The sequence below is a fragment of the Cicer arietinum genome, chromosome 6 (assembly GCF_000331145.2).
Source record: "Cicer arietinum cultivar CDC Frontier isolate Library 1 chromosome 6, Cicar.CDCFrontier_v2.0, whole genome shotgun sequence".
Lineage (NCBI taxonomy): Eukaryota > Viridiplantae > Streptophyta > Magnoliopsida > Fabales > Fabaceae > Cicer > Cicer arietinum.
Window position 1 is genome coordinate 44,453,039 of NC_021165.2, and position 14,349 is coordinate 44,467,387.

A 14,349-nucleotide genomic window follows, 5' to 3' on the forward strand; every position below is an offset into this window, starting at 1 on the left:
CATTCGTCTTCCTACTTGAATTATATGTGATATAAATGTACTGTGATGTTATGTATTGGTTCAGTTTGTGTGTCATATGAATTGTGTGTTTACGAGTGATATTCATAGATTAAACAATTTTTGTATTTTGATTGGTAACAAGTGGTTACTCAATGTGATGACTTTTTGTCTAAACTAGTTTGAATTATGACAAAGTTGAATAGTTTGGGACGCTCTGGTTGAGTCATTTATTTTGTTACTAACTAAGGTAATGACATTCATGCATGCATTGATGGTCTGAACTTAATCGCGAGTATGTGACGACAGTTTCTTGAAAGAGCAATGTTATTCATAAAAAGACTCAGCGATGGAGTATTAAATATGAAACTCTGAAGAACATTCGTTCAACGGTGGAACATTGTATAATGATGAGACTTTTTGCTCTACGGAGTGGTGATATTCTAGAATAATGGATTGCCATATAGTCTAACAAATATGATTTGTACATTTTTGTTTATTTGTATATTTGGTGCTTTGTGATTTTAATTGTTAAATGAAGTTTATGATTTATTTATATTTTTGCTACAATAAATATATATATGCATGTTTATTTGCTCTGTGTATGTTATTTGAAGATAATCTTTACATTTGACGTCACATATAGTGTTACTCGAGTGAATAATGTCACGAGACAACCTAGTAGGAGCAATGAGAGAAAATATAATAACATGCAGTTGGATGCTCCGAGATACTTTTGTAGTGGTGTTAGATTTGTTAGAAAAGTTTTACAAAGTGTCCAAAGTTATCACTTACTAGAATTTAATTTTGGGTAGGAAAACACCAAAATTTTTTACTTTAAGAATTTCTTTTGTTTTATGAATTAAGTTTACTTTTTGTAATTGCGAATACTCTGGTTCATTATTTTTGAAAACACAATTGAATAAGTTATTAATTGATTTTAAAGTAAATGTGTATTTAAGATAATCTTATATAAAAAATACATATATGTCTATTTACGTTTAAAATTTTGTTAATTAATGTCTCGAAAAAACGAGAAGTTACATTCATCATATATTTTTAAATTTATCCATAAAAAGTGAACTTAAAATTTGATTGTTGTATCCATAGTTTCATTAGTTTTAATTTAAAATTTTTATATTTAATATATCATAAGTTAAAAAAATTTAAATTTTTTAGTTGAATTTTTATAATGTTCTAAATATTTTGTAAAAAATTTATTTAAAAATTTTAACATATAATTAATAACAAAAATTAAAATTATTTGCAGAATAAAATTTAAATGATCAAAATTGAAAAGATAAAATTCGATATGGACTAAAAATATATCCTCATTATTAATTAAGAAATGAGTTTTTTTAATAGAAACAGTAGATTAGGCTATTTTGCAATTTGAAAATCAAGACGCGTAGTAACTTGACATCATTGTTGTCATCGTCTAGTATGGCTAAACATAAAACGGTGAAATTAATTTTAATTCTTTTTTGGAAAGAAAATTAGTTTTAATTCTAGAAACTAGAAAAAATTAAAATAAACTAAAATTGAAGACACAAAAGTAGATTCAAAATAAAAAATGACAAGACACAACACTGAACTGAGACCAACATTTCAAAAACGCTGAAAGCAGAGAGAGAGAGAGAAAAGAAGAAGCAGAAGAAGAGAGAGAGAGAGAAGAAGAAGCAGAAGAAGAGAGAGAGAGGTTACTTTTTAGAATTTTCTGAATCAATCAATATTCAAATTAGAAAGAAGAACACTCAAGTCCACCATTTCTATAGCTTTTAGAGAGAGAGACTGAGAGATCTGGTTTCAGATCGTAGCTTAGGGTCTGGTTTAGGGTTCGGTTTCGATCGATCCCTATCTTTCAGGCACACGTTTCCAACTACTAATACTTTCTCTCTCCTTTCGGTTTTTGATTCGTTGATTCTGATAATCGATGGCGGCGATCGAGGAGTTGTCAGAGCTCGCTGATTCCATGCGTCAAGCGGCGGCGCTACTTGCCGACGAGGATATCGACGAAACCAACGCTTCTTCCAATCCCAGAAGACCTTCAACTTTCCTTAACGTCGTTGCTCTCGGCAACGTCGTAAGTCTCCACCATTGGATTTTCTCATTTTTCATCGTCATCTTCATAGTTTATCTGTTATTATATTTCGATTTCAATTTGATTTTCAATTTCCATTTTGTAGGGTGCTGGTAAATCAGCGGTTTTAAACAGTTTAATTGGACATCCAGTTTTGGTAAGTTAGGTTTCAATTTCAATTTCTAAAGATGAAGTGAAAGTGAAAATGACAGTTCAAATTTGTTTTCTTCAGCCTACTGGTGAGAATGGAGCTACTAGAGCTCCAATTTGCATTGATCTACAACGAGATACTTCTTTGAGCAGCAAATCCATTATATTGCAGATTGACAATAAATCTCAGCAAGTTTCAGCAAGTTAGTTACCTTCCTCAAATCACACAGATCAAAGTGGCTGGCTGATCTGTGCAATCTTGTGATACCGATTAACAACGAAATCATATTCTTATTTTGTTTTGATTTTTATAGGTGCTTTAAGACATTCCTTGCAGGACAGGTTGAGTAAGGCTTCCTCAGCGAAGGCTCGAGATCAAATATATTTGAAGCTACGCACGAGTACAGGTCTGTATATGAATAGTGATAATTGATTTGTTGTCTTAATGTGTTTGATTTAGACCATTAAACAGAATAGAACTATACAGCTTTGAAAAGGTAATAAATTTCCGGATTACCTCTGTTTCCTGTTCAATATTGTTGTGTTTCTGGACAATATAGTGGTCTTCTGATGAAATTGGAGTGTGCTTGTAAAAATAGTCACTCTTGAAATTTCAGTAGCTCCCAGAAAACCATTTTCTTGGTTCTCTGTGTAACTTGTATATTATGAGGGCAGCTCATTTCTGAAAGTTGCCTGTATTTTGAACCCTGTAATATTGAAATAAATTTTCTATATAAATTTTGAATCATTTATTTATTAGACAATTCTAGTTATGTGTGTGGTACAATTTTTTTCCCTTCTAACATTATATCTCACATCTTATCCTCCCAGCACCCCCTCTCAAGTTGGTTGATTTACCTGGGTTGGATCAGCGCATCATGGATGAATCAATAGTAAGTGCTGGTCTTCATTTACTTATCCTTTTTTTATTTCCAGTTTTCTTTGATGCTATCGTCATTGAATGGTTTTGGAATTCTGATAATATTTTTTTCGGCCTTTGCATAGGTTAGTGAATATGCGGAGCATAATGATGCCATTTTGGTAGTTATTGTACCTGCCACTCAAGCACCCGAAATTGCTTCCTCTCGTGCCCTAAGAATGGCAAAGGAATATGATGGAGAAGGTAGACTATTCATGTTTTCGTTTTTATTTAAGCTTGTATGAAGATATTTGAAAATTTTCTCCTGTGGACTTGCTCGCTTCCTTTCTCCCTTAGTTTTGTCATTGTAGTTAATTAGTTAACTGTTAAGGCAAAAACAATTTTCATAGGTACCAGAACTGTTGGCGTTATTAGTAAAATAGATCAAGCTGCAACAGACCAAAAGGCAATAGCTGCAGTTCAAGCACTTCTACTGAATCAGGGTCCTGCAAGAGCATCAGATATTCCTTGGGTTGCATTAATCGGTCAATCAGTTGCAATTGCTACGGCGCAGTCTGGATCTGCTGGTTCTGAAAATTCTTTAGAAACTGCATGGAGAGCAGAAAGTGAAAGCCTGAAGTCAATATTGACAGGAGCCCCTCAAAGTAAGCTTGGAAGGATAGCTTTGGTGGATACTCTGGCACAGCAGATTCAGAATCGCATGAAGCTGCGGGTGCCTAACCTTCTTTCTGGGTAATTTTCGTGTTGCGCAATACAGCATATTGATTTCGACTATAATTGTTTTTACCTAGTTATTGTTTGAAGTGGGTACCAAGAACTGGGCAATAAGTTAACAGTTCTTTTTCTTGACTTTTATTTTATGTTAAGTCCTTATGTTGTTATCTGTAACATTTTGGCTGAAGACCAAATGGTTTGTGTCTTTGTGATATAAGCTATTATTTACTGTTAAAGAACGGGTTGCTTTAAAAAAGGACAAACGATTTGTGTTTCATTCTTGTTACAGCAGCCTCTTAGTCAATGTGCACTTTTTTATACATCCTTCATTTGATTATCTGACCTGCTGTTCGTATTGCTTTTATTTTTCCTCAGATATTTTTGTTATTGTTTTAAATGACTTAATCATATCTGTTGTAACTTACAAGTCCATACGGAAACAAGCAAGTATAGAAAATGTAAAAAAGAAGTAGTAATATTAACTCACATACCACACTTTAGTGATTGTTTGATAGAAAGTGGATTTTACTAATCTTAATAACTGAATTTTGTTCAAGTTACAACACTTTATTGATTGTTTGATAGAAAATGGAAAATATTAATCTTAACTAATATATTGTTCAGGTTACAAGGGAAGTCTCAGGTAGTTACGGATGAACTGGCTAGGCTTGGTGAGTCAATGGTCACCACTGCAGAGGGTACTCGTGCTATAGCCTTGGAACTTTGCCGTGAGTTTGAAGATAAATTTCTACAGCACATTACCACTGGCGAGGTATGCTGTCTCAATCTTGTATTTTAGTTGAATTAATTTTGTTAACATTTATTGTTGAGTTTCCTTAGCATGATCCCATTAATATCTTCATTTTTTTTAATATATCCTAGCATTTGTAGTTGAAGGATCGATATTCATTAAAAAAAAGTTATCCAATTTAACTTTAAGAAGTTGAAGCATTAGAGGCTTTGGAAATGAGAAGGAGCTTATTTGAATTTGATAAATTTACATGTAGGATATTCAGAAGTCTTGTTCTAGTGCTTTGGTTAAAAAAGTATAACTCGTCAGTATGCAACAATTATCAGTTGCCATATTTTTATTATGAATTTATGACATTTGTTGATAAAAATGTTTTATAATAGTCCTAGGTCAACTGGCAAATGCCGATATTGTTAGTTGGACGTCTTGTCCCGGGTTCGAAACCTTCGAACCTGGGACTCGCAGTTGTGTGAGTTAACTATTGTGGTATTTATCATCTCTTCTAAGACAAAATGTTTCATAATAGAAAAGATAAAGCATACAAAAAGATGAGAGTCATCATATTTGATAAAGTAAACCAAAGCAAAAGCTTAGAAACAGAAGTCCTGTGCAACTCTGAAGAGCTTTCCAATCTCTTTGTTTATCTTAAAAAATTGTTCTCATTAAATAAGTAATGTGAGAAACACCAGGGAGAAGCCATAAACCCATTTCTGTCCTAAAGCAGATTTAGAGGTGATACATCATTGAAGATACAAGCATTCTTTTCCAACCATACTAACCATAAAATTCTGTAAACCATGCATTGACACAAGGTTATGTTTTATTTCTTTTAACCATTTGCTTGCAAGGTAGTCAAAACAAAGATTTTACTTGGAACCAAGTAAGGAAGTGAAGATCGTAAATCATGAGATTGTAACACGGATAATAAGATCCTATACAATTGATATCTATGCTATAAAATAGCATAAAAAGGCCAAAAATTCTTTCAATCACTACAAACATTGAATCTTTCGGTATTTCTAGAGAATTTAAAATACTTTTTGTTTATAAAAATATCTTTCGGTATTCAATTAAGATTTTATTAGATTGGAAATAATTCCTGAAGTATTCGATTCAGATTTTCAAGATTTTTTAAAGAGTAATGGTATTCAATTGATATTTTTTACAACTTAAAAAAAAGTCATGTGGTATTCAAAAATATTCTAATTTTGATGGATTGTTTAATAAATTGGATTTCAATGGACTTTGTGGGACTTTTTAGTGATATTTTAGCATTAAAAGGTCTTTCTTCAAAACATGAGATTTATTGAGATTCTCATTTTTTTTATTTCTTTTTATGTTTTTTTTCCTCTTTGTTACCTCCTTCCTCCTTGCTTACATCTATTTAATTTTTTTATGTTTACATATATCCCTCAATCTTTTTTGTTATTGTCTACCATTTTGTAATGTCTTTTATGCATTTATATCTCTCTCATGTCACCAACACTCTCCTCCTCTAGGACCACCACACAAATGAGATTGTTGTTTTACATTTCTTCTTATTTTTATAGAAATATTTAGTCATATTTTTCCCTTGTCAGTTGTCGAGTATACTTTTTTTTATTGAAGAATCATCACATACAACATTAAAAAAGCAAAACATTTTTTTTTTTACTTAAAAATGACGTCAATTTCTATTTTCACTTAGAGATATATAATTAATCTTCGATATATTACATATCATGATAATAACTCTTAAAATAAAAATGAATCTTTAATCTACTTTGTAAATTCTTAAAAATGCAATCGAGATGATAACAATGAAAATATTGCATATAAAGGTAACAGTCATTGAAATGAAAATAAATTGTTAATCTCTTCATACATCATTGAGGATTATGCTGATAAAATAATGATGGAGAACATGCTTTTAAATTTGAGGAAGTAAATTTTTGGGAAATAATTTGAATTTTATAAAAAAGCATGTATTGAGAATATTGTGTTTGAGAGTGTGTTGTAGTCATTTCTCTTCAATGGTTGCTTAAAATTGCTTGAGTCCTTTAAATCTTATAAATCCATAAAGTCTTTTCAAATTCCATAAATTCTTATGATATAAGTCATTTGAAATCCATATTACTAATCTTGATAGTCTTTTAAAATCTTGCAAAGTCTTTTAAAATCCACAAGATTTTTTTATGCCAAAATTGTCTTTTATAATCCTAATCCAATACACCAAAAATTGTCTTTTTAAGTCAGAATCCTTAAGGTCATATACAACTCAAGTTAGAAATTAACAGCTTAAGCTCAAGTATTAACAAGTACATCTTAACAACTCCAAGTCAAATACTGTTTGGAAAAATAGGCCGAGATGCGCAGAGTAGAAGAGGGAGTGACTTGCCGCAGAGATGCGACTAAAAGAGAAGTTATGCTTGGAGGAGAGGCGGGCTTAAAACCGCGAGAAATGAGAGGGAAGACAACATGGAGAGATGCACACGTTAGGGTTTCCATATAGCAACCTATGTTGTTAATAGTGCCGCAATCGCGCGCAGTAGCAGAATCATGGAGTGGAATTGACATCAGGTGTGGTGCTTTTTGTTCACTATCCACTTTCAACTGTTGCAGTGTTCGTGATCGTAAATCGCCGAATTATCGCGGCTAAATAGCCCTTTTGCGGCTTCGTTTCATGAGTAAAAATACTTTTTGGCCACGATCTGCAGTTTCCAGCCACGATGTGTTGTACCCTCACATACCAAGAAGAAATGAAGAAGAAAGAAAACAAAATAAGAAGAAATGAAGGATGAGGCTGACGAGATGCAAGGGCGCAACAGACACAGTAGGGCTGCAGTGGAGAAGATGAAGGTTTAGTTTTAGGGTTTGTTTCATATAATGGGCTCAAATAAACTACAATGGGCAAATATCCTAATGTAATGTTTCGGTTAGTAAGTCTAAAACCCAATAATGGGCCACGCAATGGACTAGAGGAGGGTTGTACACTTGCCCTACATAAACAAATTATAAATGGACCTTCAAATTAATCTGAAATTAAAAAATATTTAAAAACTACGCTAACATGACTAATAAATAAAAAAAATCAAAACTGAACAGAAAAGAAAATCATTTATATTAATATACAGTATAAATTATATACCTTTATTGTATAAATTACTTACAATAAATATTTTTATTTACTTATTTATATATATTTATAAATTATATACATGTATTGTAGAAATTATTTACAATACTTCTTCCATTGTACAAATTATATATTAATGTTTTATATGCATATTGATTTTTAGTCTTCACAATAGTGCCTATCCTGCTATCTGCAACCCTACTAAAGTGTTTTTTGGGTTCGGTGTTACGTGCCTATGCTATCTGGGATTAACAACATAGAGAGCTACAAGGACACAAAAATGACCATCGACTGATAGCCGATCAAGCACTATGATTGTACTGATCTTCCTGAAGTTCTTAACTTTTTGAGATCGATATCTTACCTAGGATTGGGAGAGGTTGCAAGATCGGAAAACAGAGGATTATATGATCCTACCAGAATGGAAAATTATATAAAAATGTATTTGTGTGTGCGCATGCATATAGAAAATGAAAAAACTAAAAATGACAACATTAAAGCAAACTTAAAAATGAAATTTCATAAGGATAAGTTCCATAACATTAACATTCAAAACCAGTCATAATTAGTCACATACATGATACTTGAACTTAAGGTGCCGTCGCCCCCACTATTTCCATCCCCTACCCCACTATAACCTTGCATTATAGCCATTTTTTTTCATTCATGTTGAACAAAGACATCATGGAGATGCGGACTGCCAATTGATGAGCAGATACGAACAGAGGGCCGAGAGAGATAGAACTTCTGAACATTGAGTGTCACTCAAGAGCGAGACTTGAGAGAAAGGGTCAAGGGTCCACATATCGTCGATGCAAATACTTTCTAATATTAGTAACAAAAATGTGGGTTAGGGGACCTGGATGATGAAATCCGATCCTGAAATCAGCTTCTTCAAGATCACTCAAGGTCGCATGAATTTTGCGGTCTTACTCTGCGATCCCACTACGGTTTACATGCTATCTGACTCGCTCAAGGGTAGCAAGATCGTAAAATTGTGAGTTCATTATCTAACTTGCGATCTTAACTACATTGCAAAATTCATTAGATCTTACCGTTCCTATGTGTAAGCATTGCTGTTCCACCTGACCCTACCAGATTGTGTGTCAGATGTGATCGGTATGACCCAGGGCTCCAAAGACCGTAAAATAGTACCATCTAATTGATTTTGACTACCATATTCCTTGGAAGAGAACATGGAGAAAATGTTCCAATGAACTAGTACAAACACAGCACTCTTAACAAATACTGAAAAAAGAAGATGATCCAACAAACCTTTTATTTTATCATTTATTTATCAATTGCTAAACAAGATAATCCAAAATATAGCTCCCAGCTGAACAAAGGAGAAATTAATGAGGAAAAGTCTTATTTCTGAATAATTGACAAGTCTTATTTTGAAATTTCCACATTTAGTGACAAATTGCTTTTCACATAGGGTTAATGGTTAATTAATTTTGTGTTTGTTGCTTGAGCCTTTTTTCCCTCTCCTGAATTACTGTAATTTTATCTGGCAGGGAGCTGGTTGGAAAATTGTTTCCTGCTTTGAGGGGAGATTTCCTGATAGAATGAAGCAATTACCGTTAGATAGGCATTTTGATATCAACAATGTAAAGAGGGTAAGTCTTGAGCTACTAATTTGCTGATAGCATTGTATATTGGCTTGTTAGTTTTTTGGTGTCTTGTTACTCTCGCTGACTGTTTTGTTTATTAATAGATTGTGTTAGAAGCTGATGGTTATCAGCCATATCTCATTTCCCCTGAAAAGGGATTAAGATCACTAATCAAAGGTGTTCTAGAGCTAGCGAAAGAGCCATCACGTCTTTGTGTTGATGAGGTATTTATTCTGTATGTAGAATGAATTTGAATTATTCAATTGTATTTAGCTTTCTTTGCTCAGGTTTCTAAATATGACGTCTTTGTGTTGATGAGGTATTTTTATTCTGTATGTAGAATGAGTTTGAATTATTCAATTGTATTTAGCTTTCTTTGCTCAGGTTTCTAAATGGTTTTAAGCTTCTTCCTGGTGATGCCTTGCAGTCTTCTTTTCATTTTTTCATTTGGTTTGTCAATTAAGTATAACATTTGAATCTAGTCTCCATGTACGTTGTCCTGACTTCCAATTTTTCCATTTGGTTGTATTCATTTCTACCTATTGTCAGAATTGTGTAAATGTTAGACTCACATATGTTAGGAGGATAGGATAGGATGGGAAAGATTGAAATTATTTACTCAAAATGGATGCAATTTAACAGAATGGGACACATGGCATAAGTGGGAGTGGGCGGGAATTGATTCAGGAATCAGAGGGAGTTTAAAAGGTGGCACAACAGACTTGGAGAGCTGTGTAAGAATTGACAATTGCTTTGGGTGGTTTGGGGCAGAGAGTAGAGAAGTTGGTTGTCTCGCAGAATTGGCTTTATCTTTTACGTTTTTTTCATTGATCGTAATTGTAAATAAATTAATAAGCTCTTATTACTAAAAGGATATACACACAGGTGAGGAAGACAAAATAAGAAATAAAGGGAATGATCATTTTGTTAAATCTGAATCATGACTGAATGCTGATATGTCAAGGATTAGTGGGAGGTTGGAATCTGGTTGGGGAGACACGAGAATACAAGAGGGAAGGATAGTTGTGAATGACAAGCATTAATTGGGAGAAAAAAAAGGGGGTTTGGGCTATACGTATTGTCCACCTGCCGAACTCTAAACGTATTTCTAAGCATGACTGAATGCTGATATAACAAATAGTGGGAAGTTGGAATTTGGTTGGGCAGGCATGAGAATACAAGAGGGAAGGATAGTAGTGAATGGCAAGCATTAATTGGGAGAAAAGGGGGTTTGGGGTAGAAGTTTTGTCCATCTATCGAACTCTAGACTTATTTCTATTTTCTGCTAGTTAATACTTTAAAGGACTTTTTGCATGCCAACTTGGACATAAAGTAGAACGAGATGGTCTTGAAGTTCTAAATTTTTAGTCAGAGAAAAATCTTTTTATCCAGATATCAGAAGTCCTACACTGTAAATCATGTAGTAAATGTCGGGAATTGATCATTTTATGCAATTTTTCTGGTTTGTCCCATCTTCTTTTCTTATTACCGATGTAGATTCTGATTGCCTTATGTTCTAGGTACATCGTGTCCTGATGGATATTGTATCGGCTGCTGCCAATGCTACACCTGGTTTAGGAAGATACCCACCTTTCAAGAGAGAGGTATTGTTCTTAGTCGTTGATTTCCAGTTTCTCATGCTACCTTTATCAGTGTGCTATGTTGGTATACATTTTAATTGCTTGTGTTTCTTCAGTTATTTTCTTCTTAACTGAAATGTGGACTTTCTTTCTTTCTATTAAACTTGTTCTCATTCTTTCAAGGTTGTGGCCCTTGCAACTGCTGCACTAGAAGGGTTTAAGAATGAATCAAAGAAAATGGTGGTTGCACTAGTTGATATGGAACGTGCTTTTGTGCCACCCCAACACTTCATTCGCTTGGTACAAAGGAGGTAATTTAGATTTGTATGATTTTTGAATGGATCTAGATTCTCTCCTGTTTGGTGAATGATTTGTTCTCTACTTATCTGTTTCATTGATATAAGCTGATTTTTTCTGACAAACGAATAGCCACATTACATAAGCAAAACAAAAAACAGAAAATCAGAGATAATATATAAAGCTTTGAAGATGCACACATCCTCCGCCTAAACCCATTCCTTTTTCTGCTTAGTGCAGTTTGTTTCGTTTTTTATATCATTAAAAATCACTTTTAGATGCATTAAATTAAATCACTTTTTTAGAATTTACGAAAAAAAAACATTTTTTTTGAAAACTTTAGAATCTGAATAAAATCAGATTTCTGATTATTTGGAGAAGCTACTTTGATTAGCTTATGAAAAAGGCTGTAATTAATTCTTTTATTTAAAATAAATTGCAATAATTAAACAAAATCAACTTTTGCTCTTCGAAAAAGTCTGAAAAAAATAAATTACTTCTACACAACCTTAAAAATCAATTTTTTTTTTTCTCTTCAATATTAACAAACCAGCTATTATTTCATGCCTACCTTGCATTTCTTTCCATCTTATATTCACATTTATTTCCCCAACTGAATTGCCACTTCCTACTGTTCCTTGGCAGCTCAACATTCAGTTATGCTCCAGACTTTATAACATGAATATTCCCTTTGTTTCTGTTAAGGTAGGGTTCCATTCATGAATGAAAGCAATAATGGATAGCCTAAAATGGCAACTTAAATAGCAGAAAACAATAATCCGTTAATCAAAAGAAACCACTGCAAGGGTCCCGGGAATAAGTTCAATAGTCCTCCGTCACACAGTCTAGAATAAGTTCACCCCGTTCTCTCCCCAACCTATAACTACTCTCTCACATGAATATTTCCTGTATAACAGAATGCTAACGGTATACCACCTCATGCTTCACTACACTCTAACTAGCTCATTCTCTGCCACTTTTTCTTCTTTCTCAAATATACGCATCACACTCCAGGCTTCTCACCCGGCTGACTCAGCACAGCAACATCTTCCAGAGTATGGGTCCTAAGTGTCCTATTTTGTTCTCATTGTTTTCCATGAAGTGGTCTCTATCAATACTGCATTGAAAATCACTTTGCCCTCAAGGAAGAGTGGTCAGATTCTCGTGACAAATGTGACAAAACATCGATGATGGTCTTCTTAGGATTTGGGTTGAGCCTACAACCCCTACAAAATCGGCTTGTTGGGGGAAGACTACCCACTACTTATAAACACTTCGTCATGCCTTATCTCATCCGATGTGAAACTCTTAAAACACCGCCCTCATGCCCAGGACTGGACATCTGGGCGTGTGTTACAACTGGTAACTCAGAGAAGAGGAATTAGGGATAGACTAGAAGAATGCTATTAAGAATCAAGGTGTTTCTGAATTGAATGTATTATTTCGCAATGAAGAACATGTTACAAGCTTAGAGAAGAAAATTCCTGATTCCCTATGAATCAGTCCAACCAATTCTACTTCTTCCTAACCACCCTAACTGCTCCTAACATATTGCTATTTATAGTAATCTGTTTTGGCTCCAATTTCTAACAGAATGACAGCTAAGCTCAAAAGAAAACTAACTAACTAACTATTTATTCCTTCTCACATATACATTCCCAAACTTATTTTTATTCGTATCAATACCCCCCCCTAAAAGAATGACCTTGTCCTCAAGGGGAAAAGTTGGAAATAGTTCTTGCAATTTAGCTGCACTCTCCCAAGTACTTTCATAAGTAGGTAAATTCTTCCAAAGGACCAAAACTTCCACTAATCCTTGCTAATCTTCACGCCAGTTTACTATATCAGCTGGTTCTACTTGGAGTTCATACTCTTCATTCAACATAGGAGGGAGAGGTTGGGGCTGCTGATGGGGCTGTAAGGCTTTTTTCAAAAGAGAGACATGGAAAACTGGGTGAATTTTAGAATGAGAAGGTAGTAGGAGTTTATAGGCTACTGGACCGACTTTAGATAGCACCTGATAAGGACCATAGAACCTTGCAGCCAGTTTAGCATAGGGTCTTGAGGCTAAGGATTTGATTTTGTAAGGCTGTAATTTCAAATAGACCCAATCCCCTTCTGAAAATTCCACCAATCTCCTGTGCTTATTAGCTTGAACTCGCATCTGATCCTGGGCATGAAGTAAATTCTGCTGGAGTTCCTTCAAAATGTCATCTCTGGCTTGGACCAGTTGATTGACATCTTCAACTTTGGATGGAATCGCACACCCTTTTATCAACAATGGAGGATCTCTCCCATACACAGCTCTAAACGGAGTCATTCCTGCTGAACTTTGGAAAGTAGTATTATACCAAAATTCTGCCCAAGCAAGCCAGTCTAACCATTTCCGAGGTCTAGGTCCCACAAAACATCTCAAGTAAGTCTCCAAACACCTATTAACAACTTCAGTCTGAGGGTGATAAGAGGTGCTCATTTTTAATTGAGTTCCAGCCAATCTAAACAATTCTTTCCAAAATTGGCTTAAGAATATAGGATCCCTATCAGTGACAATTGTTGATGGGAAGCCATGAAGTTTAACAACTTCTGTGATGAAGACAGCAGCCACTTCTTTAGCTGAGAAAGGATGGCCCAAAGCAATAAAATGAGAGTACTTAGAAAGCCTGTCAACCACTACTAAAACAGTATCCTTTCCTTTGATCCGAGGAAGACCTCCAATGAAATCCATAGAAATGTCCATCCAAATCTGAGTGGGAATTGGTAATGGCTGTAATAAACCCCCTGGAGCTAATGTGGAGTATTTATTCCTCTGGCATATATCACATGCTTCTACATACTGCTTGATATCTTTTTTCATGCCCTCCCAAAACAGAAAACTGGCAATTCTCTTGTAAGTTCTGAAAAAACCTGAATGTCCCCCCATTGGAGTATTATGGCATTCTGCTAAAATTATAGGGATTCTATTAGATGTTTTGGAAATGACCAATTTTCCTTTAAACAATAGTAATCCTCCCTTCAATTCGAAACCAACATGTGAATTAGGATCAACCACTAAATCTTGCATCACCTCTTTCCATTTGGAATCCTGTTGAACATCCAATATCCAATCTTCAGTTTCTTCATTGGACAAAACTGAAATAGTTGAATACATACTCTTTCTCGAAAGAGCATCAGC

General features: G+C 34.2%; 1 protein-coding gene across 1 annotated transcript in view; it reads left to right on the top strand.

Moving 5' to 3' along the window:
* Positions 1 to 1,568: 1,568 nt before the first annotated feature.
* The window catches only part of LOC101489614 (dynamin-2B-like), a 29,414-nt gene continuing 16,633 nt past the window's right edge, over positions 1,569 to 14,349 (top strand). Inside the window, exons 1-12 of the mRNA XM_004516086.4 lie at positions 1,569 to 2,080; positions 2,184 to 2,234; positions 2,310 to 2,430; positions 2,542 to 2,634; positions 3,059 to 3,120; positions 3,233 to 3,350; positions 3,497 to 3,839; positions 4,446 to 4,593; positions 9,205 to 9,306; positions 9,405 to 9,524; positions 10,821 to 10,904; positions 11,064 to 11,191. Coding sequence (XP_004516143.1) covers positions 1,931 to 2,080; positions 2,184 to 2,234; positions 2,310 to 2,430; positions 2,542 to 2,634; positions 3,059 to 3,120; positions 3,233 to 3,350; positions 3,497 to 3,839; positions 4,446 to 4,593; positions 9,205 to 9,306; positions 9,405 to 9,524; positions 10,821 to 10,904; positions 11,064 to 11,191 — 1,520 coding nt within the window. The 5' untranslated portion in view covers positions 1,569 to 1,930. The remainder of the gene's footprint in view (positions 2,081 to 2,183; positions 2,235 to 2,309; positions 2,431 to 2,541; positions 2,635 to 3,058; positions 3,121 to 3,232; positions 3,351 to 3,496; positions 3,840 to 4,445; positions 4,594 to 9,204; positions 9,307 to 9,404; positions 9,525 to 10,820; positions 10,905 to 11,063; positions 11,192 to 14,349) is intronic.